Source organism: Gouania willdenowi, chromosome 12 (genome assembly GCF_900634775.1).
Source record: "Gouania willdenowi chromosome 12, fGouWil2.1, whole genome shotgun sequence".
NCBI classification, from domain to species: Eukaryota; Metazoa; Chordata; class Actinopteri; order Blenniiformes; family Gobiesocidae; genus Gouania; species Gouania willdenowi.
Genome location: NC_041055.1, coordinates 1,538,868 through 1,564,046, shown reverse-complemented (window position 1 = coordinate 1,564,046; position 25,179 = coordinate 1,538,868). Strand labels below are relative to the sequence as shown.

The 25,179-nt window shown below is 36.9% G+C and overlaps 1 protein-coding gene across 2 annotated transcripts in view; it reads left to right on the top strand.

Annotated features, from left to right (window-relative positions):
• Nucleotides 1-24,895, top strand: part of LOC114473592 (collagen type IV alpha-3-binding protein-like) — a 30,983-nt gene extending 6,088 nt beyond the window's left edge. The window contains exons 2-18 of one of the 2 annotated variants that reach the window (XM_028463323.1): nucleotides 1,228-1,362; nucleotides 11,127-11,243; nucleotides 11,357-11,422; nucleotides 15,232-15,339; nucleotides 15,418-15,553; nucleotides 17,721-17,810; nucleotides 18,621-18,778; nucleotides 18,837-18,929; nucleotides 19,014-19,100; nucleotides 19,716-19,808; nucleotides 20,492-20,587; nucleotides 20,663-20,795; nucleotides 20,857-20,927; nucleotides 20,995-21,123; nucleotides 21,205-21,334; nucleotides 21,697-21,834; nucleotides 22,053-24,895. In XM_028463323.1, the coding sequence (XP_028319124.1) occupies nucleotides 1,228-1,362; nucleotides 11,127-11,243; nucleotides 11,357-11,422; nucleotides 15,232-15,339; nucleotides 15,418-15,553; nucleotides 17,721-17,810; nucleotides 18,621-18,778; nucleotides 18,837-18,929; nucleotides 19,014-19,100; nucleotides 19,716-19,808; nucleotides 20,492-20,587; nucleotides 20,663-20,795; nucleotides 20,857-20,927; nucleotides 20,995-21,123; nucleotides 21,205-21,334; nucleotides 21,697-21,824 (1,770 nt within the window). In that variant the 3' untranslated portion in view covers nucleotides 21,825-21,834; nucleotides 22,053-24,895. Of the gene's footprint in view, nucleotides 1-1,227; nucleotides 1,363-11,126; nucleotides 11,244-11,356; nucleotides 11,423-15,231; nucleotides 15,340-15,414; nucleotides 15,554-17,720; nucleotides 17,811-18,620; nucleotides 18,779-18,836; nucleotides 18,930-19,013; nucleotides 19,101-19,715; nucleotides 19,809-20,491; nucleotides 20,588-20,662; nucleotides 20,796-20,856; nucleotides 20,928-20,994; nucleotides 21,124-21,204; nucleotides 21,335-21,696; nucleotides 21,835-22,052 lie in introns of both variants that reach the window. The other variant, XM_028463322.1, reaches the window with a different exon arrangement.
• Nucleotides 24,896-25,179: the final 284 nt, after the last annotated feature.

The window sequence follows — 25,179 nt, the reverse complement described above, 5'->3', positions numbered from 1 at the left end:
CTTGAGTTTGAAACGTGGCATAGAAGAAGGTTGAACAATTAACGCTACTTAAAATCTACAAATGTTTTTACAATGAACGACTGCTTCATTTTGGAGTCAAAACATTTTAGTTCTTTGCCCTCATAAATGATGTTAGGAAATGTCAGAAGATTGATCTGTTCTACTTGTGTTTTTTAACAGTTATTGGCTATCTGACATTTTGTAACAGTGCTGGGTATCATGGGAATCGATTAATCATGATTCAAATTTTGATTCAGTGTTGATCGTTCCAATTTTCCTTGGATATTTTTAACTTGGGCCATGAATCTGACAATGCGATGCCTGATTTGCATGTCACAATACGATGTATCCCTAAACAATGATATATCACAATATCAATAATTACAAATTTTATTTTTACAAGTTTAAAATGGCATGGAATACAATTTGTTTTTATTTTCTTTAACTTGTAAATGGCAAAAATACATTTTTCAAAAATGTTAATCTTTTGTCTCTACAACAGATTCTGATTCTGTTAAGTTCTTAAATTCTTTATAAATAAGTAACTACATCCATCCATCAAAATGTCCAGTATGTTTTATGAAAAAAAAGCTAAAAGTCATTGAGGTGTGAGGTAGTTTAACAAGGTCTGATGGTGCGTTCACTGACAACTAGTGACCGGGAGTTCACGTGTTATGCAGATGTTAGCAACATTGAATGTTTTTTTCATTAAAAAGCATGATTTAAAAAAATCGATTTGGACATTTTTTGGATCATTATGATAATCGTGTAGTTAAATATCACGATATATTGCTAAATTGATTTTATTTTTTTCTTACACCTTTAGGCGAGCTTTGTTTGTCATGTTTGCACTGAATTAAATGCACTCTGGTGTTGAGCAGACGTAGTAGTTGACTTAGCTAACACCAGACTATAGCGTGAGGGTACTGGGGTTAGAGTAAAAAAATTTAAAACATGATTTTTTTGGAAATTTTTAATGAAATCAATTTTGTTTTTTCTCAACTCTAGTGCTGGGTGTAGTTTGTGTGTAAAGAAGGTGTGAATGTGCAATGTGATGTATCGATATTTCCCATCAGTGTGTGCAGCTCTAATAAATAATGAATAATGTCAGTTTTGTATCTGAATATTCCCAGTTGTTGGTGTTTGGATTATTCTTCTCCACCGCTGGTATTTATCTGGTCTTTTTTTTGAATCCCATGTGACGGCTGTTGTTTTTCCTCCTTCCAGTGGACCAACTACATCCACGGCTGGCAGGACCGCTGGGTCGTTCTGAAGAACAACACTCTGAGCTACTATAAGTCCCAGGATGAGACAGAGTACGGCTGCAGAGGCTCCCTGTGCCTCACTAAAGCTGTCATCACTGTGAGTAGAACATTGGTTCTCTCTCATTCACCTCTGCACTACTGGAACGTTTGGTTCTTTGTGTTTTTATCATTTGGCAAATCTGGGTTTCATTGTTGTTCAGGAAGTACTTTGGTCACATCCTGTCAGTAGTTACTCCATGTGACAATGGGAGCAATAGGTCCAGGAAAGTCCTTAACACATTACCGCTGTTTACACCACAGGTTCTCAACCTGGGGTTGCCAGAAACTGGGAGGGCGCCGCCAGATGCCTTCAAGAAACAGAATTTTTTTAACAATTTGAGCCCATTTTTGCTTATTTTTGCCCCTTTTCTGCAACTTCAACAAACTTTCCATATTTTAACCTATTTTCATCACTTTTTCGTGCCATATTTTTGCTGCATTACTCCCATTTCTGACACTTCTTCATTTTTCAATGCATTTTCTGCACATTTTCTCCACTTTTAACTAATTCTCAGCATTTATAAACCCTTTCCACCAATTTTCCTTCTTATGTCACATATGTTGACCTATTACCGTCATTTTTAACCTCTTTTCACAATATTTCATCTTTAATTTTTGCCAGTTTAACCCTATTCACATTTATTTTTTTTTAAACAAATCAGTCATGTGATCAACTATAGAAGTTTTTATATCAATAAGAAACGGCTTTGGTTGGTTGTAAATAATGTATTACATTTTTTAATAATACAAAAATATGGCTTTAAAAACAGTTGATTTCACTGTAAAAAACTGTAACCAAATGGGAAAACTGGCATGTTATTATTATTATTATTATTATTATTATTATTTTAACATTGCCATGTTAATGATGTCACACTGTTATATAACTAAACATATAAACATATTTTAAGGGGCATATGATGAATTTGTGTAAAACAAAAATAACCACAGTTTATTTGTTTTGATTTGGTTTTAAAACGGAATAACCAAAGAACAAAGGGTACACGGATAATAATGCTACATATATGGTTTTGATACAATTTTTTTTCTTCTTTAATATTGCATAAATCTCTCAAGTGAACTTCCAGACACTTGTTCTTCAGTAGTCCTGTTTTTTTATATGAACGGACACTGTTTGTTGTGGGGATTTATTATAAATCAACCCATTTACAAGCACTGACCGAATAGTGAAAGCATCAGATCTCAGTTTGCTTGTCTGTACACTCACGTGCATGCTAAACCCCTAGCTAAACAACCTTCTTCACCCCAATTCTTATTGTCTTAAAATCAGTATCACTACTATCGTGCTGCACTTTAATTTTCTGATATATAGTTCATTATTTTTACCTCTTTCCTCGCGTGGCTTTTTCTCCTTGACTCCTCCCTTTGCCGAGCAACAATGTAAAAAATGCAGGTTTCGTGCTGCTCTCAGGATACTTCCGCGTCTTCTTTGTTGGTGTTTTCTAGTGGCTGGCTCCACATTCATGAAGCGGCAGCGGGGCATTACTGGTTGGCTGCTGCGCAGTACTGTGTACAAATTTGGGTGGCAGCAGAGGTTGCAAGGCTTTGTTGTCGCATGGCTTTTGCTACATTATGCCACCATCCCCGCGCAGAAAATGGTGGCAGACGTACAGACGTTCTATATGAATTTAAAAATAAAGGTGTATCTTCAAGATGACTGTGTTGATCGTTGTAATTGGATCGTTAATTAATTGATGTATTGATGTGGATTGATGTATTGTTAAACCACTATTTGTCAGCACGGTTTTTCATGTGAATAGCCTGTGGATTTCTAACCTCCGCTGTTTGCTGATCGTTCTCCATGAATGTTGCATGATTGTGGATCACATGAGGAAATAATTGAAACGCTAAGAGGCTTTTCACGGCTCTCACATGGTCATGAGCAGTGATGTGGTTCACATGTGAGGAATGAACCACCGTACGTTTCTACTGAAACCAGATCAGATGATCAGCTGACTGCCTCAGAATAGTAAAAACTCTCTTATCTGCCTTAAATAAACATTCACTCATTTCCTCATGATGTCATAGTGAGGGCTAGAGGTTATACATGCTATCCAGGAAACTGTGTTAATGCAGTGGTTGGTTCTATTGCAACACCACTTTCTGCTCTTTGCTTGTCACATTTCTGTTCTGTGACACCAGAAACGTGTGTGTGAATGTGAATGTGAGAAATGACGGTCTTAGCATTAGCCGTTAGCGTAAAGCTGGCTTTGCAACGAGGCTGAGCTGTATTTGTTCAGCTTCATTCATTTCCAGCAGGAGTAAATATTAAACACTGTGGTTCATGGAGTTTTCTTCTTAAAAATAAAACTGGTATTAATGCCTCTGTTAGCTACAGTATATGAGTGTTTAAAATGTTCATAACGGTCCCAATATTACTGCAGGTCCCTCATAGTACCTCATTAAATTTGAAAAGTGCTTCCTGGAATCAGTCTTTGAATCAAATGTTATTTCTTATTTCGACTGTGTGTGAGTATTTATTAGTGGATGACCTATATATATGTGTGTGTTTGTGTGTGTGTGTATATATGTATATATATATATTAGGGATGCACCAAATATTTGGTGGCCGAATATTGCAAAAAATTGCGCAGTTACACCCACTGTCGTCATGGCGCCACGGGTCTGGTCATATTTAGCAGTAGTTTGTATTGGGCTGCCGTAAAGCAGTACGTCTTGCCACTGGGTCGGAGGCAGGGCAAGTGCTGTTTTCTGGCCAGAGAGAGCAAGGGGGGATGAAAGACCCCCCAATCACCCCATAAACACTACCCTCACAGGGACTACGAGAACGATTTCTTAAGGTGGAAAAGTTACTTGGAATAAAAATGAAATCATCTTTAAAGGATTAAAGATAACCTTGTAAACACCTAAGTCCGAATGAAAATGGGTATTCCGAATTAAACTTGAATGTGATGTACAGTAGTTTTTCATTTATCGCGGGGGTTCCGTTCTAAAAATATCCTGCAATAGGTGAAATCCACAAGGTAGTCTGCTTTGTTTTTTACAATTATTATACATGTTTTAAGGCTGTAAAACCCCTCACCACACACTTTATACACTTTTCTCAGACAGGAATTAACATTTCTCTCTTGTTTAAACTCTCAAAGTTCAAACCTTTGTAGATTTTAAAACATAAACCTGTTTTCAGACATACAGCACTTCACTGTTAGTGATCAGACTTTGATGCCGAATGCATTCAGAGTCTTCGTTGACGATGACGTCATGTCAACACTGGGGTGGGAACCTCTGGGTACCTCACGATACGATACGCGATACAAGGCTCACGGTAACGATTATCTCACGGTATGACGATACTGCGATTATCGATATATTGGTCAGAAATCAGTCTACGATAATCTATGACATAACAAGAAAAAAAGATTAAGTGGAAAATATACGATTTTTATTTTATTTCTCTGAAAGACAATAAATTGAAAGTGTCCTATGAACAGTGACACTATTTTAGTGCAAGATTTCTGTAAATAAGTGTCAACATACCAATGTAAACGAATAAGTATCTCCAATAGTGCTTTATGTAAACAAAAAATAGGGTCTATCTTACCAGTGACACCAGTATACAGCAATATTCTACTAAACAATATATTGGTTCCTTCAACTAACAGTGACAAAATTTCTGTGAAGATGTACCTGCACATTTTAGTGGAAAGCAGAAAAGGGTTTTTAAAAAAAAAACTTAAAAAAAAAAAAAAAACTTAGCGGGAGCATATTGATAATCAATTGTGCGGGAAAATACCGTGATATATCGCCGTATCGAGATATCGTCACACTCCTAGTCAACATGGACACCGGTCTGTTCACCCATTCAACCATGGAGTAGAAGCTATTTGTGACCACCTGGAGCTGTATGACATGGTTTTTATAACCAGGACCAGACTAGGAAGGATTAGGCGTGGAGGAGAATCAGCGAGGAGGTGGTAGTAGCAGGTAAAAGTTCTCTCTGTAGCACTGAGCTAGCATAGCATTAGCCGCTAATCACACCGGCTTTTTTCACTGGTGGTTTATGTTTATGAGAGGAGAACTCTTCAGCAGGTAGTGAAACTCACCGAGTTGGACTTGTCGATTGTGGGTGAACGCAGTATTAGCCAATCAGGATGCAGAACACAGTGCGCATTCATACGCTGTAAAAAAAAATGCATCCAAAATTGCACTGTAAAAAAAATCTGCGAAAGGTGAACCGCGATATAGCGAGGGACTACTGTATAGGTGACGGTTTATTCTGACTTTAATTCCGAATTAAATGATAAATCAATTTTGTAAACGTTCATTCCACTTTAGAATAATTCCATGAAAATTGTACTTATGTGGTCTTTTATGTTGTAGCAACAAATAAAAGCTTTTTGTTGTGCTTTTTTCCGGTAGATGTGAATACGTCACGTTCGCCCCTTGTCCAATCAGAGCCTTTCCCAACCTAAAGTGGAATTTAGTAAAGGAGAACAATCATGTTTCCATGTAAACCCTAATTCAGAATTACTATTTCCAAGTAAACACGAACCAGAACACTTAAATTCAGAATAATTTAAATCAGAATGAAAAAATCCTCTAACCAGTGGTTCCTACGTTAGTGTTTCGTTTGTGACTGTAGACACGTACACGACTGTCTCCCTCCTCTCTCACAAGAGGTTTTCTAACTAAGTCCAAAATAAACACAGATGTAGAAAAAACCCAAGCCTGAGCATCAAAGGCTGGGAGGAGACGAGTTAGGAGCGTGAGCGACTGCAGGGCCCCACAAACCACAACAAACTTCCAGGAATCTCTGGCAGAGATGAGTCATTAACGGAGGTGGAGTAGGATCACAGTTTGAAGCAGACTAATGTCTTCCCTAATGAGCCAGGCTTATGGAATCCAAGTACACTGATCACACACTTTTTAGTTATAAAGGGTGGATCAGTATCAGGGTTTTCGTACAGATGCATGATTGTAGGGCATTGGATTCTTCACTTCAAAATTGACAAAATTCTATTTCAGAATCACGTTGCACTTTACCGTGTCATCATTTTTCCTTGTTTAGTTGAATTTACTGTTATGAAACTTCCTGACATCGTACCAAACACGTCAAATAATAGGGTTAATAGTCAACTATTGTTATTGTGGGGATGCGAAACATCTTTTAAGTTCCAAATTATTTCTTTCTCTTCCGACCTTATTTTGATCTGCTATTACTCTGCCAATTCTTAACCGATCTACAAACTCAAAATGTTCCACTGCTGAGTGGCAATGCTGCTATCTAATTTGCAAAATGCCTACACTTTTGCTTTTGCTTTTAATGTAGTATTAGGTTATATGTTTTTACTGTAAACTGCTATAATTTTTGCACCAAAATGTTCTCCATTTTCTAATCTACAAATCATTCTACTTTGTACAGCTTGAACTCAGATAAAATACATTTAGACATTTTTTAAAGTGACCCTTTTTGTCAAGAGTTTAGTGACAATGATAATATCTCATTTGTAAAATGCTAACTCTTACTTTGTAATGTAATTTAAAATTTCATGCAAATTAGGCTGCTTTTGCAAGCCTTACGGCTCAAACATACTCGGGCAGACACCTGCAAAACAGAGTCTACGAGGAGTGAACGAGAAGTCCGCCAAGCCAATTAAATGCAGAGTTCAGGTTTTACGACTTCTCCGCATAGTTGGTGTCACACAAAACACTGCTCGGCATTGTATCGACAGAAATTAAATGTAACACTGACCTGCATTTCACCCGCTTGGTGAAACAGAGGAGAAATGAACACAAGCTTTAGAGAAGAGACTAGCAGATGAGCTACGACAGTAGCGACACCTTTAAAACGTCCCAGAAGTCATGGGCCCAGGATACATTAAGTACAAAATATGTAAGAAACCGACCTTATCCAAGCAATAAGTGACAGATATCAGTCCCAACAGGGTCTTCACTTTAAATTTCCTAGATTTTGTGACCAATTTCTTTTTAATTAATTACATTTTCAGTCATAATTTAAGGAAAGTTGAAAGATTTTGTAAGAATTTTGAGGTTTTTTCAACAGTTTAACATTTAAAATGCAAAATAAGCACCGGGAAAACTGTGAGCACCTGCAAATATTATTGAGTTTCATTTACACATGTTTTATGTTTTCTCTGTCTTTTTTACTTTCTCCTGTCGGTCGAATTAGATTCTCCAAAGGGCCGGATTTGGCCCCCAGGCCTCTAGTTTGATAGCTAGAGATTTTAAACAGGATTATGGACAGAATTTTACATATTTGTAAAAGTTTCTAGACATTCAGTCACTGGTTTTCTGGTGCAAAATAGCTTTGTTAGGTTCAGGTCATCAGTTCAATGCTTACAGCTGCCATAATTCCCTGGTGTTGTTAGTGAAATGTGACAGAATCAGAAATGTGTGAGGACTGGGTGCAGAAGTATTTTTCGAAGCAATGGCTGTAACGCTGCATGAATTAATTGAGGAGGAGGATGTTGATGCTTGGCCTCTTCTTGTTTTTCTTCTTCTGTGGTTCATTGCTGAAGATACTTTCGCTCACTTCCTTCCTCTCCTACTCTTCTTCCTCTCATCCGTCTTAGTGACTGCTGTTGATTTAACTTATAATGGAGCTTCCTGTGTGGAAAGGCTTCTCTGTGCCCTCTGTTCAGGTTTAAAACATCTGGTTCTGGGCTCAGAGTGGTCCTGTGATTATGGAGTCTTCCTAACACTGCCTCGTTCATCACTCTGCCAAGTTAACACGGGAAGAAGCAGAGCTGCTTGAAGGACATTTTTTGGATGGCTGAGCTTCCTTCATTCTCTCTTCTAAAAAACATTTCATTTTATTGCCCACACGGCTTTCTGTCGACAAAACTTTGTCGAATTTAAATTTTTCCTCTTGCTATTTCAGATCCTTGAAAAGTCACTAACGACCATAGATCTGTCTCTTCCGTCTCTCTGTCCACCTGTGTGTTTACGAAGACTAGTTTTATGTAAATGTGAGATGTTTTCCAAAAACGTGCATGTGAGGCTGTGTTCAGATTGCTACTTTTGCTTGATTTTGTTTCAGGAAAATGTAACGAATTTTTGAAAATAAAAACAACAATCTTGTCTTTTCCATTTTCAGGAAGCAAATTCCTTATTTTCCGTCTGTTTTCCGCGAACACAAGGATTTTCTAAAACATTTTACTCTGTAATCACAACGTACAATATTTGTGGCATTTTCCATTTTTTGTTATTTCATTTTCCTCTAATTTTATGATTTAAGATTTTTGGATACTATGTTTGGTTTTGTGGTCAATTTCTATATCTTCCTTTTAGGTTTTGTTGTTTTTTTATGTCATTATGTGTATTTTTGTTGTCATGTTGTATATTTCCTTTTTTGTGTGTGTTTTTGTAGATGCTTTGTGTTTTTAAATTCACTTTGTATATTTTTCTATCATTCTGTGCACATTTGTTGTTGTTCCGTGGTGAGTTATTTTGAGTATATTTGTTTTTACTTCATGTATTTTTGGTTTTATGTTGTATATTTTTCTATCATTCTTTGTATATTCTTTGTTGTTCTGTGTTAGAAGTCATTTTTTGCTTTTTTCTTTAATTCTGTGTAAGTTTTTGAAATTATTTTGTTTCTCCTGTCTTTTATATCTTTTATTTCCCTCATTTTTAGTGTGTTTTTGTTGTCATTTTGTTTATTTTCCTGTCATTTTGTGTTTTTTGAGTGATTTTGTATACTTTTCTATCATTCTGTGTATATATGCTGTTGTTCTGTGTTTTGTGAGGCATTTTGTATAGTTCTATTGTTGTTTAGTGCATTTTTCTGCAATTCTGTGTGCTTTTTATGAGTTCTTTTTTGTATTTTGTTGTCCATTTGTAGATTTTCCTCATTTTGTGTGTTTTTGTTGTTTTGTGGTTTTTCGTGTCATTTTGTGTTTTTTCTTCTAATTTTGTTTATTTTTTGTTGTCATTTTGGACATTTTTCTGTGATTTTGCATGTTTTTTTTAATTATTTTTCTTTTGTATTTTGTTGTATTTTTGTATATATTCCTCTTTGTCAGTTTGTGTGGTTGTTTTTGTGGTTCTTTTATGTCGATTTCTCTATTTTTCTCTCGTTTTGTGTGTTTCTGTTGTCATGTTGTGTCTTGCTCAGTTCTTTTTCGTGCTTCTTTCGGAGGCTGCAGTGCACAAACCTTCCAGCGCACAGAGGGAAGACATCAGCACTTTGTTCATTACCTGTGGCTATATTTGGATGTTTCTAATGGGACTCATAAATGACTGGCCTCTGCCTTTCTGTGACATTAAAGAACATTGGGCTGTGATTCAAAGTTTCAGCATCACAAATTCTGTCAAATAAAACCTTTCAAACGGCCTCTCATCGACCCACTGAGCAGAAACCATTCGTTTGACTTTAGTCACAGAATGATCCTTATATACCAACAATGACCAATAGGATTATTTGTCTCATGCAAAATCTTTCTACACATTGAACCACTAGTTTAATTAAAAAATAGAAGGTGGAAATGTGCTTTTAAAAGATGTAGGTGAAGGTTAGCACTGCATATAAACCGTGTGAGTTTTATCGTTCAAACTTCTGTTTTATTCTGCACTCCTAAAGCAGAAATCATTTATGAGATTTAACTTCATTAAGTTTAGTTAATAGAGTAAGGCTGTAAGAAAAAAAAAAATCAATTCTGAGATATTTCAACATGCAAATATCATATCAATAAAAAAAATGTCCAAATAGATTTTTTTAATCATGTTTTCTAACGAAAAAACCATTAAATTGTGCCAACATATGCATAGTACGTAAACTCCCAGTCACTAGGTGTCAGTGAACGCACCATCAGACCTTGTTAAACTACCTCACACCTCAATGTATTTTAGCTTTAAGTTGATTGGACTTTTCATAAAACATACTGGGCACTTTGATAGATATATGCGGTTATTCAGAAAGTAGATTCAAAAGTTAAACTCATTTGAAAAATGTAATTTGACAGTTTGATAAACATACCACTTGTTTTTTATATTGATTTGAATTAATTGTAGTATTTGAATTACAATTGGTTCCTTGTTCTCGCAATTAAAAAAAAAAAAAAATACATTGTAGTTCATAACATTTTGTACTTGTAAAGGTGAAATTTGGAATTATTGATATTGTGAAAAATATCGTATCTGGATATATTGTATTCTGACATGTGGATGGTATTGTATCATCAGATTCATGGCAATGTACACCCCTAATTAATAAAGACGTTTAGTTTATCAGGAATTAAGGAAAGATTCCGAAATGGAAAAATATGGATTGGAGATTTTTTTCATTTTTATTTGGCACAGTTTAAAATACAGAGAAACATAATATCAAGAGTGAACCAACATTAACAGAAATCAATACACTTTACAGGCATGCCCAGGAAAACCCAAAAAAGCCTCAAGGGGCTTGAAGAAGAGGGCTCCCAGTATAACATTTAAACTTTAACTAAAGAGAGGGAAAAAAATAGAAGTAATATCAAGGCAAAAAAAGTTGTGATAGAAAAAACTCTGAAATGGAGCAGAAAACAGGAAAAAGAAAAACATTAACATCAAAAAGTCAAGCAAAAAGAAACCATTGTTTGGTTATTCATTAAAAACTAGGTTTTTGGTGGAATTTTTAAATGAGCAAAGGGACAATTTGATTATGTGAATTGAAATTAAGAAATAAATTGAGCAATTTGAAGTTTGTTGATTTGATAAATGTTAAGCTCTTTGGTAATAAATACTCTTAACTTCCTGTTGGTAATAAACTGAGCTAAAACTAGCATCTTTAAATCAAATCATGTACACAGGATTTAATCGCAATTTGTCCTGTCTTTCCAGCCTCACGAGTTTGACGAGTGCCGCCTGGACATCAGTGTGAACGACAGCGTTTGGTACCTGAGAGCTCAGGACCCAGAGCATCGACACCGCTGGATCGAGTCCATCGAGCTGCACAGGGTGAGTCACGTACTGAGGATCAGTGGTAATGAGATCATGTCCTGCAGCAGGTTGTGTGTGTGCGTGTGCGTGCGAGTGTGCGTGTGTTCACTCTGTGTGTGTGTTCCCATCAGAGCATCAGAGAGGGGCGGAGAGAGAAGGGCGGCGTCCAGACTACCATAATCATCCCTCCACCACTGGTGCGTTAATATACCTGTACCACTTCTAGTCCTTTATTCTCAAAATCATATTTTGTGACTGCTGGTGCCTGTTTTCAGCTGTCATTGGGCGTTAGGCAGGGGTACACCCTGGACAGGGTGCCAGTCCATTGCAGAGCAACACACACACACACACACACACAGACAACCACTCACACTCACATTCACTACTACTGGGCAATCTAGAGGCATTAACCTAACATTAGTATTAACATTTGCATTAGCTTAATATTAGCATTAGCATAAGTCTAACATTAATCTAGCATTAGTCTTAACCTTCATTAGCCTAACATTACTATTAACATTTGCATTAGGCTAACATTAGCCTAGCATTAGCATAAACCTAACATTAATCTGGCATTAGCCTTAACGTTCATCAGCCTAACATTAGTATTAACATTTCCATTAGCTTAAAAATAGCCTAGTATAAGCTGAGCATTAGCTGTAACTTTAATTAGCCTTAGCATTCATTAGCCTAACATTAGCATTAGCTTAACATTAGCCTTGTATTCAGCGAGCATTAACCTAGCATTAGCCTAATCCTAGCAGTAACCTAGTAATAGCCTTAACTTTCATTTGCCCAACATTAGCATTAATATTTGCTCTAGTTTAGTATTAGCATTAGCCTAGCATTAGCATGACGACCGTGGCTCAGGTGGTAGAGGGTCGTTTTCTGATCGAGAGGTTGAGGGTTCGATCCCAGTACCTGACTATGTGCCGAAGTGTCCTTGGGCAAGACACTGAACCCTAAGTTGCTCCCAGTGGTCGACTAGCGCCTTGCATGGCAGTCCTGTCCCACTGGTGTGTGAATGTGAGAGTGATTGGGTGAATGAGCTGATATGTAAAGCACTTTGAGACTGTTTCAGTGGTGATAAAGCGCTATATAAAATCAAGTCCAAGTCCATGAGCATAAACTAACATTAACATAGCATTGGCCTAACATTAGCATTGGCTAAACATCAGAATTAGCTATGCATTAGAAAAGCAATAATAATACCATTAGCTAAGTATTAGCCTAGCATTAACATTGACATTAGATTAGCTTTAGCCAAGGATTAGCATTAACTTAGCATTAGCTAAACATTAACCTAGCATTAGGCTAGCCAATGAACAGTCAGTGAACTAATGCAGATTTTCAGACTCTTCTGATAACGTTTTACTCTTTCTACTGAAACTAAATTGTTGGTGAGTTTCAGACTAAATGGCACACACAGTTTAGTTTGATTTTATGAATTCATTGTGATGATTGAACTGTAACAAAGGGAATATTTATAGGATGGGGTTGAATCCCTCCTGGGCTGCAGCCCACTGATTGAGGAGCGTGTTTATTCTTGCTGAACCCACGGATTTAGAAGAACTGGAGGTGGTCTGCATGGTTAGCATTCCTCTGCACTCTGCTGTAATCCATGTGTCGTTGGTGCTCCCTGATGTGAAGCAGGAAAAGGAGTGATTCATGTGATGAGCTGCAGACGGAGCAGCCCTGAGGATTGGGAAACCCCTTCCTCTGATCGGTGCATATGCATGTAACCCAGAATGAGTCAGCGCACACGTCCTCCTCCTCCTCCTTACACGTTACTCACAGCAGTCAGCAGCTTTCGTCTCCATGGAGACGCAACACAGAGGAGCTAACACTGCTCGTCTTACTCATGACAGACGTTTCCCACAATCAGGCCTCACTGATGTCTGGGAAGAAGTTATCCTGTTGGATCAGGATTTACTGGAACATTTTCAGAATAGAATACAATACAATAGAATAGAATACCTTCATTATCATTATACACAGGGGACAACAAAACTAAGAGTCAACTCTTGTGGTGCAAGATACAGAGAAAAGAAAGATAGATAAGTGTATTTAAAGAGGAGCCACTAAGACAATAAATAAACATATAAGTAAAAAATAAATATATATATTGCACAGTTAGTAGAGAACAATTTACTCTCTAACTCCAGCCACCAGAGCTTGTCAGTGCACTGTTTAAGGGAGACTAATGTTTGATTAGGAGAGCTCTTATTCTCTGCTTCATTGTCTACTACCAAACGTCAGAGTTAGAACTGTCGCCTCCTGTGTTCACAACTGTTTTTATCCTCAAGAGGTTTACATCAACATCTTTAACTTTTCCTGTTTTTTTTTTTTTTTCTTTTTTTTTAAGCAACCAAAAGCACCACAAGTTGTAATTTTGACCATAAAAGCTACTAAATTATGTAAAAAGCTACTAAATGATCTGAAAATCAGGCTGAATGCTTCACTGCAATAGAAAACAATGGTATGTTTACAGGCATTGGGGCCGTGTGACATCATCAATCATGTGATTTCAAGATGGAGGAACACAGGCTCTTAAACTGTAAAGTAATCCCATTTTTAAAAGGAAATTAAAGGAATATGGTGCATAATAATGTGTTTTGTTAGACATAGATCTACTAATAATAACATTAGGCCAAACTTGTAAAAACAGTGGAGGATCCCTTTAAGAAAGAAGTATTTAAATTTATCTCTCTTTCTCTCTCTGCGTGTGTACGCAGGATTTAACCAGCAGCCACAACACATGCACTTCTAGCTTAAACTTGTTTGCATGTGTGCAGGTTTTAAATCTAACGCTCATGCTGTTGGTCTCTGTGTTTGTTTGTTTGTGTGTGTGTGGTGTACATAAGGACACACTGGTTACCGCGGTGACAAGCCTGCTGTGCAGCAGCGTGTTGCAGGATGAGCTAAACTCGCTCCAATCCAGGCAGAGTTGCTGCTGGTCATTGACCGATAGTAACCCCTGGCTTCTCTTCAGTCACGTGTCTTACCTTGTAGCGCCCCCTGCTGGCTAAGACAGGAAGTGGCTCAGATCTAGTAGAAGAGGATTGTTAAGGAACAAAGAAATAATATACAGAAATGGTCTTCACATTTTAAGATGTATTTATTGATGCATTCATTTATAAATTTTCTATTTAATGTATTAATTTGTTTACCTATTCATTTATTCTCTTTACTTATTAATTATTCCATTCCTTTTCCATTTATTGTATTTATTCTATGTATTGTATTTTATTTATTCTATGTATTTATTTATTTTTATTTATTCTGTTTATTCATTTATTGCAGTTATTCTAAAGTTTATTTATTAATTTTATATTGTATTTATTTATTCATTTTTATCTATTCATTTATTCTCTATGTATTCATAAGTTATATTTATTAATGTTTTTAAGCTATTACCCTGTTCAATTTATTTATTCCATCATTTTATTAATTTGTTCTGTACATTTATTAATGAATTCTATTAATTTATTCTATATATTTATTACTTATTTTTCGATTAATTGTGTTCATTTTTTAACCTATTAATGTATTTTATTCACTCATTAATTTTCTATTTATATATATATGTATTTTATTTATTTACTCTGTCTTTTTTATTTGTTTATTCATGTATTCTATTGCATTTATTTATTCATTTATCCTATATATTTATTCTGTCTTTTCATTTTTTTTATTTGTTTAATTTGTTCTCTTTATTTATTCTATTTAATCTATGTATTTATTGATAAAGCTGTTACTACTGCATTTGAATATAAAAAGAAATGACATTTTATTTTTTTAGCAGTAAATCCTAAACAGACACATTAGCACCTGGAATTATTTATCAATCTGTTTCAAAGTTAAAGCATACATTTTCTTACCCTAATCATCAGCCTGTACACCCTCAGGCACCAGTATTATAATGTGAGTTTGTCTAATTTTTATGTTGCGTTCATCAACCAATGCCTTATTTGTTGTAGCTAAAGTTGGTTTGTTTGCTCTCCAGGTGGATTCTGGGTATGGCTCTGAGTCCAGTCTGCGCAGACACGGCTCCATGCTATCGCTCACGTCGGCCACCAGCGGATACTCGGCCACCTCCACCTCCTCCTTCAAGGTGACCTGCATGGTTACTGGTTACTGGTTATGTCATGGTTGTGAGTGAGTGACTGATATACTGGTTTCCACCCAGAAGGGCCACAGCCTGAAGGAGAAGCTGGCAGAGATGGAGACATTCAGGGACATCCTGTGCAGACAGGTGGACACGCTGCAGAAATACTTCGACAGCTGCGCAGACGCCGTGTCCAAGGATGAGCTGCAGAGAGATAAGAGTGAGTTAGCACGCATACGCATGTTAGCCCTTCAGCGCAGCAACGCTCGCTAACGGAGCGCTAAGGCTTTAATGAAAAGAAGGCTTTACCGCCAAAATGCATGATGGGAAAGAAAGAGTCTGAGGTCTGAGCAGTGATTTGGATCAGAATGAACATGTCACAGATTCAGCACTAAAGTATAACAACTAGTTAATGGTTATTAAGTTATAATCAGGGGCCCTAAGACACTTTTTACATTTGGGGGGGCTTGCACATTAACTACTGTTAATGAATGCTTTATCATCACCTACACCAGTGGTTCCCAATCTTTTTTGTCCTGTGTACCCCCATGTGTACGCCCTCTTCACATCATAAGTATCCTCTTGCATATACTTTATCATTAGTAGAACAACGGGCTCTCCTAAACCCCTAACTGTGTCTCCAACATTGGTTCTTTAAGGCTTAATCTACAAATTCAAAACGATGAGTGGAATTTCAAGTGGAATTTATTTTAAAAATGTACATACTCTGTATACCATGCAATTTTTATGTGATTACTTCAGTAATAAGTAAATACAGTCTCCTTTGTAAAATGTAGCTAATTATTGTGTTTTTGTGTCGGGTGTGTGATGAAAAGGCCTCTACAGCATAGAAATATCCTGTATCAATAAATTACCGGTACAAGAAAATATAGTATATTATATTACTGTTCATTTGTGGAGAATTTGTCCAAAAAATATCCTAAAAAGGGAACTTGGAACATTTCCCCAATTATTTTTGAGTAATTTTTAAATCTTTCCAAGTACCCCCTATAATGTGCTCCTGTACCCCTAGGGGTACGTACCCCTGTTTGGGAACCACTGACCTACACTAAATATCTCACGACCATTATCAACTATAGGGCTGAATGATTTTGAAAAATAATCTAATTGCGATTTTTTTTTTTTTTTCCTCAATATTGCAATTACTTATTTAATATGCAATTTTTTTTTCAAGGGCCTCTTGTCATGTATTTTTCAAGGAATAAATTAATCTGTTTCATAATAAACAATTTCAGATTTATTCAAACTTTTGAATGGATATAAAATATTTATTGTGCGTGCGTGTTTGTGGAGCGAATATCTCACCGCCGCGGAATCTAATCAACCTGAAACTTTTTCAATGGCTTCCAAATACCCCGAGTGTGTGCATTCGTTATTTTGGAGTAATTCGTACAGAGCTGAGAGGGCATGGGGGTGGGCTTTCCAGTGATTGGCTCTGGCCCGCATTGTTTTAGAATACTGATGATGTCAACAGTGATGTCATCAGAGTTCCAATCAGAATGTTCTAACTTGTGTCATGATAGACGTGGGTTAAATAGAACAGCACATGAGAAGAGGAGCTACTACTGTAACTACTATAACTACTATTCTACACATCATTAGATACATTATTATATCTTTGTCTTTATGTCTTTGTTGTAGATATCTCAGCCCCTCCAAATACAAAAGGTAAATTAAAAACCACAATATTTGCAGAGCTCAGTTTTCTAGTTCTTATATCACATGACATTTTTAATCTGAAATTGTTTGGGAAAACTGCAGGGACTGATATTCTCACATACTTTATCATTTATATGTGGAAGTTCAAACATTAATGAATATTTATAAAATTATCGTTTTAGAATTTACTCAATGGATGAACATCGATTATGACAGTAGCCCAACCTGTGCTATTGATAGTTCGTCTGTTTTTATAGTGTAAACAGGATGTGAGTGTTTGGATTAATATTTCTACAGCAGCATTAATGTGATCTATAGAGTTATCAGTAACTATTGTTGGCTACTAAGTTACTTCCTGCCTACTCTATTGCGTCCCTAAAGTCTGCTTTAAGGCCTTTTGTTCAGTCTCTGCTCGTGGGTCGTCACTTCCTGCCTACCCATTGGACGGCGTCCTGCTCCGACCCTGATGTTCCGACTGTTTGTTAGCACGCAGCGCTAACACAGCCTGAGCTCACACTTTGATGACCTCTGATGAGACAAAGCGTCTCTGCTTCAATCAAGCTGCACATGTTGGTGTCAGTGGGACGAACACAGCCCTGCTATTGTCCCCCCCCCCTATAAATGAACTGGTCCATTCCGGTGCTGTCCGGCCCTGTCGCTCACACACTGGGAATGAGCCTCTGGGTTTGTTGTTGTGTATTTTTCAGTTGTGGACGATGATGAGGACGACTTTCCCACGACCAGGACAGACGGAGAGTTTCTGCACGGCAACAACAACAACGGCAGCAAAGAAAAATGTAAGGCAGTCTCTCTCTAATACGAAATTCATGACAAAAGTACACAAAATACATTTGTGTGCTGCAATAGACTTCTATGGACACAACAAGAATACACAAAAAGACGACAAACACAAAAGACAACGAGAAAAACACAAACTATTTTTTGTGCTACACAAATGGACACACACACTGTTTGTGTCCAACAACAAATATGTAAAATGACAACAAAAGCACACAAGGATTGCATGAACACACAAAAAGTTGACAAGAACCTACAAACTGATGACAAAAGTACATGTAATGCATTTGTCAGCTGGGATAGACATATGTGGACACACACTTGTCATCCATTAAACAACAAGAATACACAAAAAGACAATAAACTCAAAAACAAAACCAACACAAAAGACAACGAGAGAAAAAAACACAAACTGTATTCATCAGCTGCAAATAGACATAGACACACACACTCTTTCATGTACAACAACAACAACATTACACAACATTGCAATATCACTACACAAAATGACAAAAACATCCAAAACGGCGATAAAAACATAGAAACTGATGACAAAAGTACACAAAATATATTAATCAGCTTCAATAGACATAGACCGACGCTTGTCCTACAACAAGATTACACAAAAGACAAAAAAAGCACACAAACTGCATTTTTCTGCTGCACATCGGGGACACACTTGTTGTCCATGTGACGCTGTGAGTGAGGGCGGGGCTCTGAGTGAAAGAGGCGGGGCTTAGAGAAGAGTCAATTGTTAAATAGTTGTCCCAGCAGCTGAAGTAAATATATTTGTTGACGTGTGTCTGCAGTGTTCCAGGCTCTGAGTCCCAGAGGAATCAACGGTATTGACTTTAAAGGCGAGGCCATCACCTTTAAGGCCACCACAGCCGGGATCCTGGCCACGCTGTCCCACTGCATCGACCTGATGGTGAAGAGGGAGGACAACTGGCAGAAGAGGCTGGACAAGGTGTGCTATACACACACACACACACACCTCCCTGTGTAACCTGAAGGTCTCTGTGCAGGAGATGGAGAAAAGACGTAGAACAGAGGAGAGCTACAAGTCCACGCTTAACGAGCTGAAGAAGAAGTCTCACTTTGGAGGTCCAGACTATGAGGTGAACCCGGCCCCCCTCCCCCAGCTGAATCAGTCAATCAATCATCTCTTCATGCACTTAAACACTTTGTGTTGTCGCTCTCAGGAAGGTCCCAACAGTCTAATCAACGAGGACGAGTTTTTTGACGCCGTAGAAGCTGCTTTGGACCGACAGGACAAGATGGAGGAGCAGGTGAAGATCAATCCGTTTTACACTCGTGGTTCTATACAGGGTTTCAAATAAAAAAAGATCTGTGAATTTTACACAAAATTAGATCCAAACAAACATCTAATGTAAAGATGAATAGGTTTATAAATTCATTTAAAATCTAATTAAACAGGTTAAAAAAAAGAAACAAAAACATATAAAATAATACTTAAAAAACCCTCCTATTTAAAATCCTAATAGTTATGATATTGCAATATTAAAATGAGAAAACTGTATTATGTAGTTGTAATAGTAGAAATTATTGTGCGGTTAAAATATTATAATAAAAACATCCACACTGTGGAAAAACTAAATTACAATTATAAAAGAAGAAGAAACAAAAATTCTGAATTTTTTTATAACCAAAGAAAATTAATTATAATAGAATTATAGTAAAAAGATGAATAGTATTGTTTTGATAAATTTGATTCATTTTAGCACTATTAGTATACATTTTTAAGATGGATTAAAATAGTTTGCTGTAACTTCAAGTATTAGTGTTTATTCAAACAAGCAGAATAGGAAAGAGTTCCCTACATACTGTACATCCAAAACTTTTCTGTGGTTATGAACAATCTTTATTTGTTTGTTTGTGTTCAGTCCCAGACGGAGAAGACGAGGATTCTGAGGTCCAGCCCCGTCCCACCAGGAGACGTTTTCTCCTGCAGCGGCTCACACCGATTCGCTGAGAAGGTGATTCACACGGTTTTTACTCCGGAGTTTGGCACGTTGCATTGTGGGATGTGTAGTCCTGTAGGCAGATGCAAAGAAGTGTTTTTACTTCATTACTACTGTGATTTCTTGTGTTTGCTCCAAAACAAACTCTGACAAAGTGACTTACAACACGTTTCTGGAGTTTTATTTTACTGAAAGTTGTGGCAAAACAATGAAGGATGTTTATTTTGAAGCTACACAGAAAGATATCACTGTCCTCTTTGTTTGATGAAGAAACAAGGAAATCATAGTAACAATGAAGTATAATGACTTCTATGAATCTGTTAACAAGACTCCACATCCCATAATGCAATGCACCAAACTTGGTGTTTATAATGGAAATCAAAACAAACTTTCAATCTTTTACATCTTCTTTTTCAAGCAAATGGTATTTGATTTATTGATCAATGTGGCCGACACTATCTTTATCAAAAAAAAAAGATTGTCGCAAGCAGCTTTAATCAAGTTTTATATTTCCCTGAGCCTCATTCTTTCAATATTTTTAAATCAATTGAATATAGATTATATTTTATGTTTTTTTTAATAGATTTAAACAACCTATAGTTCTGTTATTAATAACTGATTGTGTGTCTTTTAATGTAGCAGCTGTGATGTTTGTAACGCCTCTTTGTATTCCCACGCTCTGGTTGTGGTGTGATCAGGTGGAGGAGATGGTGCAGAGTCACATGACCTACTCCCTGCAGGATGTGGGCGGGGACGCCAATTGGCAACTGGTGGTGGAGGAAGGAGAGATGAAGGTAGGAAGAAGAAACTATGACAGGTGGAAGGTTTTCATCATAAAACTGACCGTGTGTGTGTGTGCGTGTGCGCAGGTGTACAGGAGGGAGGTGGAGGAGAATGGGATTGTGTTGGATCCCCTGAAGGCCACACACTCAGTCAAAGGAGTGACGGGTCACGAGTTGTGTCACTACTTCTGGGACACGACGTATCGCAACGACTGGGAGAGTAAGTGTGTGTAACTTTGTGTGTAACTGTGTGTGTGTAACCGTGTGTGTTTTCACTCCAGCCACCATTGAGAACTTCAATGTTGTGGAGACGCTGTCGGACAATGCAGTGATTGTGTATCAAACGCACAAGGTGAGACACACACACACACACACTCATCAGGTGTTTTTAAAATGCTAACGCATTGTGGGCGTGGCAGCGGGTGTGGCCTGCCTCTCAGAGGGACGTCCTCTACCTCTCCGCCATGAGGAAGATGGCGGCCGACAACGAGAGCGACCCCGACACGTGGCTGGTGTGTAACTTCTCTGTGGATCACGACGACGCCCAGGTGAGACACTCCCGCCGTCGGGACCCGAGTCGCTCGCCCGCCGACTCTTCATCACTCTCTTTCCTCTTCCTCCTCTCGCAGCCGTCGAACAAGTGCGTTCGTGCCAAAATCAGCATCGCCATGATCTGCCAGACACTGGTCAGCCCACCAGAGGGCGACAAAGAGATCAGCAGAGACAACATCCTGTGTAGAATCACCTACGTCGCCAACGGTGAGTCACTCTCTGCATATATGACATTAGATTTGTGCCACAAGCTGATAGTTTGTCCAAAATATCTTTGATTTTGAGCGAGTGCTGGAGACGGAAGAAGCGAGTATTAAAGTCAAAGAAACGGGTATTAGAGATGAAATGAGTGTTAAAGACAGACGAGAAGACTATTAGAAACAAGTATTAGAGAAGGACAAAACGAGTGGAGAATATTGATCATGTGACTCAGCTACATAAAAGTTTCCCACATCATTGAGAGAAACCTCATGACTGTATTTGCATCAGTAGAATATTAGTGTTAGTCAATCAGGATGAAGTGAAGTACTCACTGAGTGGACGTTGACGCATCTTTTCTGTCCCTGCAGTGAATCCTGGAGGTTGGGCTCCAGCGTCCGTGCTCCGGGCCGTGGCGAAGAGGGAGTACCCCAAGTTCCTCAAACGTTTCACGTCCTACGTCCAGGAGAAGACGAGCGGGAAGCCAATCCTGTTCTGAGCATGATTAGGTATTTAAACACACACACACACTGATGGACACACACACAAACGCACGGACAGACACCGAGAATGGTCGAACACACGGACGCACAAACGCACGGACACACGATTCGATGCACGCACAGACATACTAACACACACACACATGGACGGACACACACAGACTGATGTTTCCAGCTGTGCGTGTGTCGCTCACTGCTCTTCTTTTCCTGCTCTTTTTCCTCAGGATCCAAAGAGAAGTTCCATCTTCTGCTGGGTTTTATTTTTCTACTCACTGGTGTCCAGACGATGGAGACGAGACTGAACTGGTTTTCATCATTTCTAAAGATCGAGGTCGCACAGATTTTTAACATCTGTGCGACCTCATTGGACCCAATAAATCAATGCCAAACATTCATAAAAAAGGGGGTGGAGACTTTATTACTGTTAAAAATTTCAAATTTAATTCATAAAGATTTAAAAAAAGAGTAAAATTATATAGAATACAGAGAATTGCTGATTTTGATATTTTCTGGTTCCCTAATGTGAGTAAATGCATTTCATTGGTGTTTATGGGATGTAAAAATCAGCTTTTATTCAGCCAGTCGTTGCAGACGTTGAGCTTTGTACGTTCTGTAAGATGTGTAAAGAGTTAAAAATATCTCTGAGGGCGTCGCCGGCCCAATGACGTGACGGCGTTAGGGCGTGGTTACTCTCATGAAAACACCTGCGGGTGCTGACGGAGAACACGTGTGTGTTTGTGTGTAAATAGTGTCGTGTGCAGCCAGGATGCCTTAGTGTGACCAGGACGAATCACTAGTGAAGTGCCTCGTAGCTCCGCCCCCTCCTAACAAACCACTGAAGACCGACGCTTCCTGATCACTTCCTGTTTGGGTCGTTCATACGGAGTCCCCGTGACTTTCACAAATCAATTTTTATTTTCACTTTTTAAATGTTCTGTTTGAGGGATTACAACTTTAACGCAAAGTTTTTACACGGACACAAACTTTTGCAAGAACTACATTTTTTTTTTTTATGCAAGGCTCTTGTAAAATTGCATATAGTTTTACATGCTCCGTAAAACACGTAAACGGTTTTTATTTGAGACCTTAAAATGTTCACAAAGAAATAAAAAAATGTCTGCGCTTGCGCAGGAGATGTACATGTTTGTGTATGTTTTCTGTGCTCACGTAAAATTATTTTTCATGTTCGCTTAAATGTTTTATGCTAACACGTAAAAAATTTTGAGAACTTACGTAACTCTTTAATGTACGGCTCTTGTAAAAGTTCTACATTAGCACGCATAACTTTACATGCTGCGTAAAACACAAACGGTTTTCAATTCAGGGCTTCAAACTTTCACAAACGCGTAAAAAATTCTGTGATTGAGCAGGAATTTTACATGTTTGTTAGTTTTTTGTGGATTACGTGCTCGCATAAAATACTTGTTCATGCTCACTTGTGTTTAAAGTTTTGAGAGAACTGAACTAAATTTAGACTCTTGTAAAAGTTCTACACGTGTGTGTATGACACTTAAACACTTCTTATTGGAGGGTTTCAAACTTTCACAAACACGTAAAAAATTGTGCGATCGCGTAGGAATTTTACGTTTGTCTGCGCGTTTTTGGGCATTAAGTGTTCGTGTAAAGTACTTTTTCATGCTTTTTCAGTGTTTTATGCCAACACGTTAAAAAAGTTTTACGAGAGCCTAATTTAAAACGCAGCTCTTGTAAAACATCAACATGAACGCAGAATTTTACATGTTTCGTAAAGCACGTAAACATAACTTTTACATGAGCATGTAAAATTAGGTTTTTATGTGCGTGAGTTTATGTGCTTATGTAAAACCATTTTACATGTTTGCGTGAATATTTTTATACGTGGGTATATAAATTACTTTTTAAAGCTTGCATAAGTGTGTTGTACTAACGTATAAAAAGTTTACGAGCACTTATAAAAGTTTAACGCGAGCATGTAAATCTTATTGAATTAAATGAAACCTTACTGATGCCCCTTGTGAGACTCCGTACGTACTTCCTGCCGTGTTTCTGGGATAAAGTTTGCACTGAGCGTCTTTTACGTGAACGTTAAGACTGTTAAGGAACGTCTCCAGTTTCTGAGCTTAAGTTGAATTTTTAAGAGAAAAGAAATTTTGTTGGTTTCTTATTTTCCACAAAGGAAGAAAAAAAAATGTCCAATTTGTTAAACAAAATGTAGTAAAATCATCTTTAAAGAGTGAATATAAAATCTAGCTTTTATTTTTACTCACATTCATTTAAAATATGACCAAGTTTAAAATTTCAGGTAAAGTTAAATCTGTATTTTTATGCTTGATTTATTTAAAAGAAAATTTCCATTTCAAAATACAAACACTTGTGAAACAAACGTTCAAACATTTCAAAACTTGTGTATTTAAACTAAACTCCCAACTGCACAGAAAAAAAATGTATCGATAGAAAAAAGTTTGTTTGATTTGTTCTTTAAAATGTGAATATAAAAATCGAGCTTTTTTTTTTGACAAAGTTCATTTTAAACAATGAAGAAATGGTTAAAAAAAAAAAATTCATACTGAAGTAATAGAAATAGAATTACCTGAAATGAAAAATATTTTACATGTTTAAATTGTCAAAATTTACTGACATTTTTAAGTATTTTCTTTTGGAGAAAAAAAAGATTTGTGGACACAGATTAAATGTCACAATTTTTTTAATATCTTGTATTTCAAAATTAAAACATCTATGTTAAAACTGAATTTCAAGACTTGTGATTTTAATTTAAAAAGGATATAAAGGAATAAAAACAAATGATTGATTTTGTTTAAACAATATGAATATTGGATAATTTTTAGATAAAATTCATTTCAAACAATAAATAAATTATTACATTTGAGATTCATTTATACAGAGTCAAAACAAACTAAAAATAAAAAAAAATATTGGGTTTAAAATTAAATATCTTATTTTTCAGCTTGGTTAATTTAAAATTATCAGAAGAAGAAAAAAAATCAGGATTTAGTTAAACTTTCAAATTTCCTTTTTTGAAAAACTATCAAAACATGAAATATTTTGGGGCTTGGATTAAAAAAAAAAACCTCAATGTCACAATTTTCAAAATATCTTACATTTCAAAATCATAATAAATGTTAAAACTTCATTTCAAGGCTTGTGATTTTAATTAAAACATTTCAGATCTATCAAAACAAGAACATTTGTCACATTTTCCAAATATTTTACATTTCGCAAACAAAAATGTGTGTGAAACAAATGTTCAAAGTTCATTTCAGAGCTTGTGTTTTTAAAGTTGAGGCCGTGTGTGTTCTCGTGTTTGTGGCTGTAGTTTTTAAATGTCGCTGATGTTCAGCATTCGAGTACATT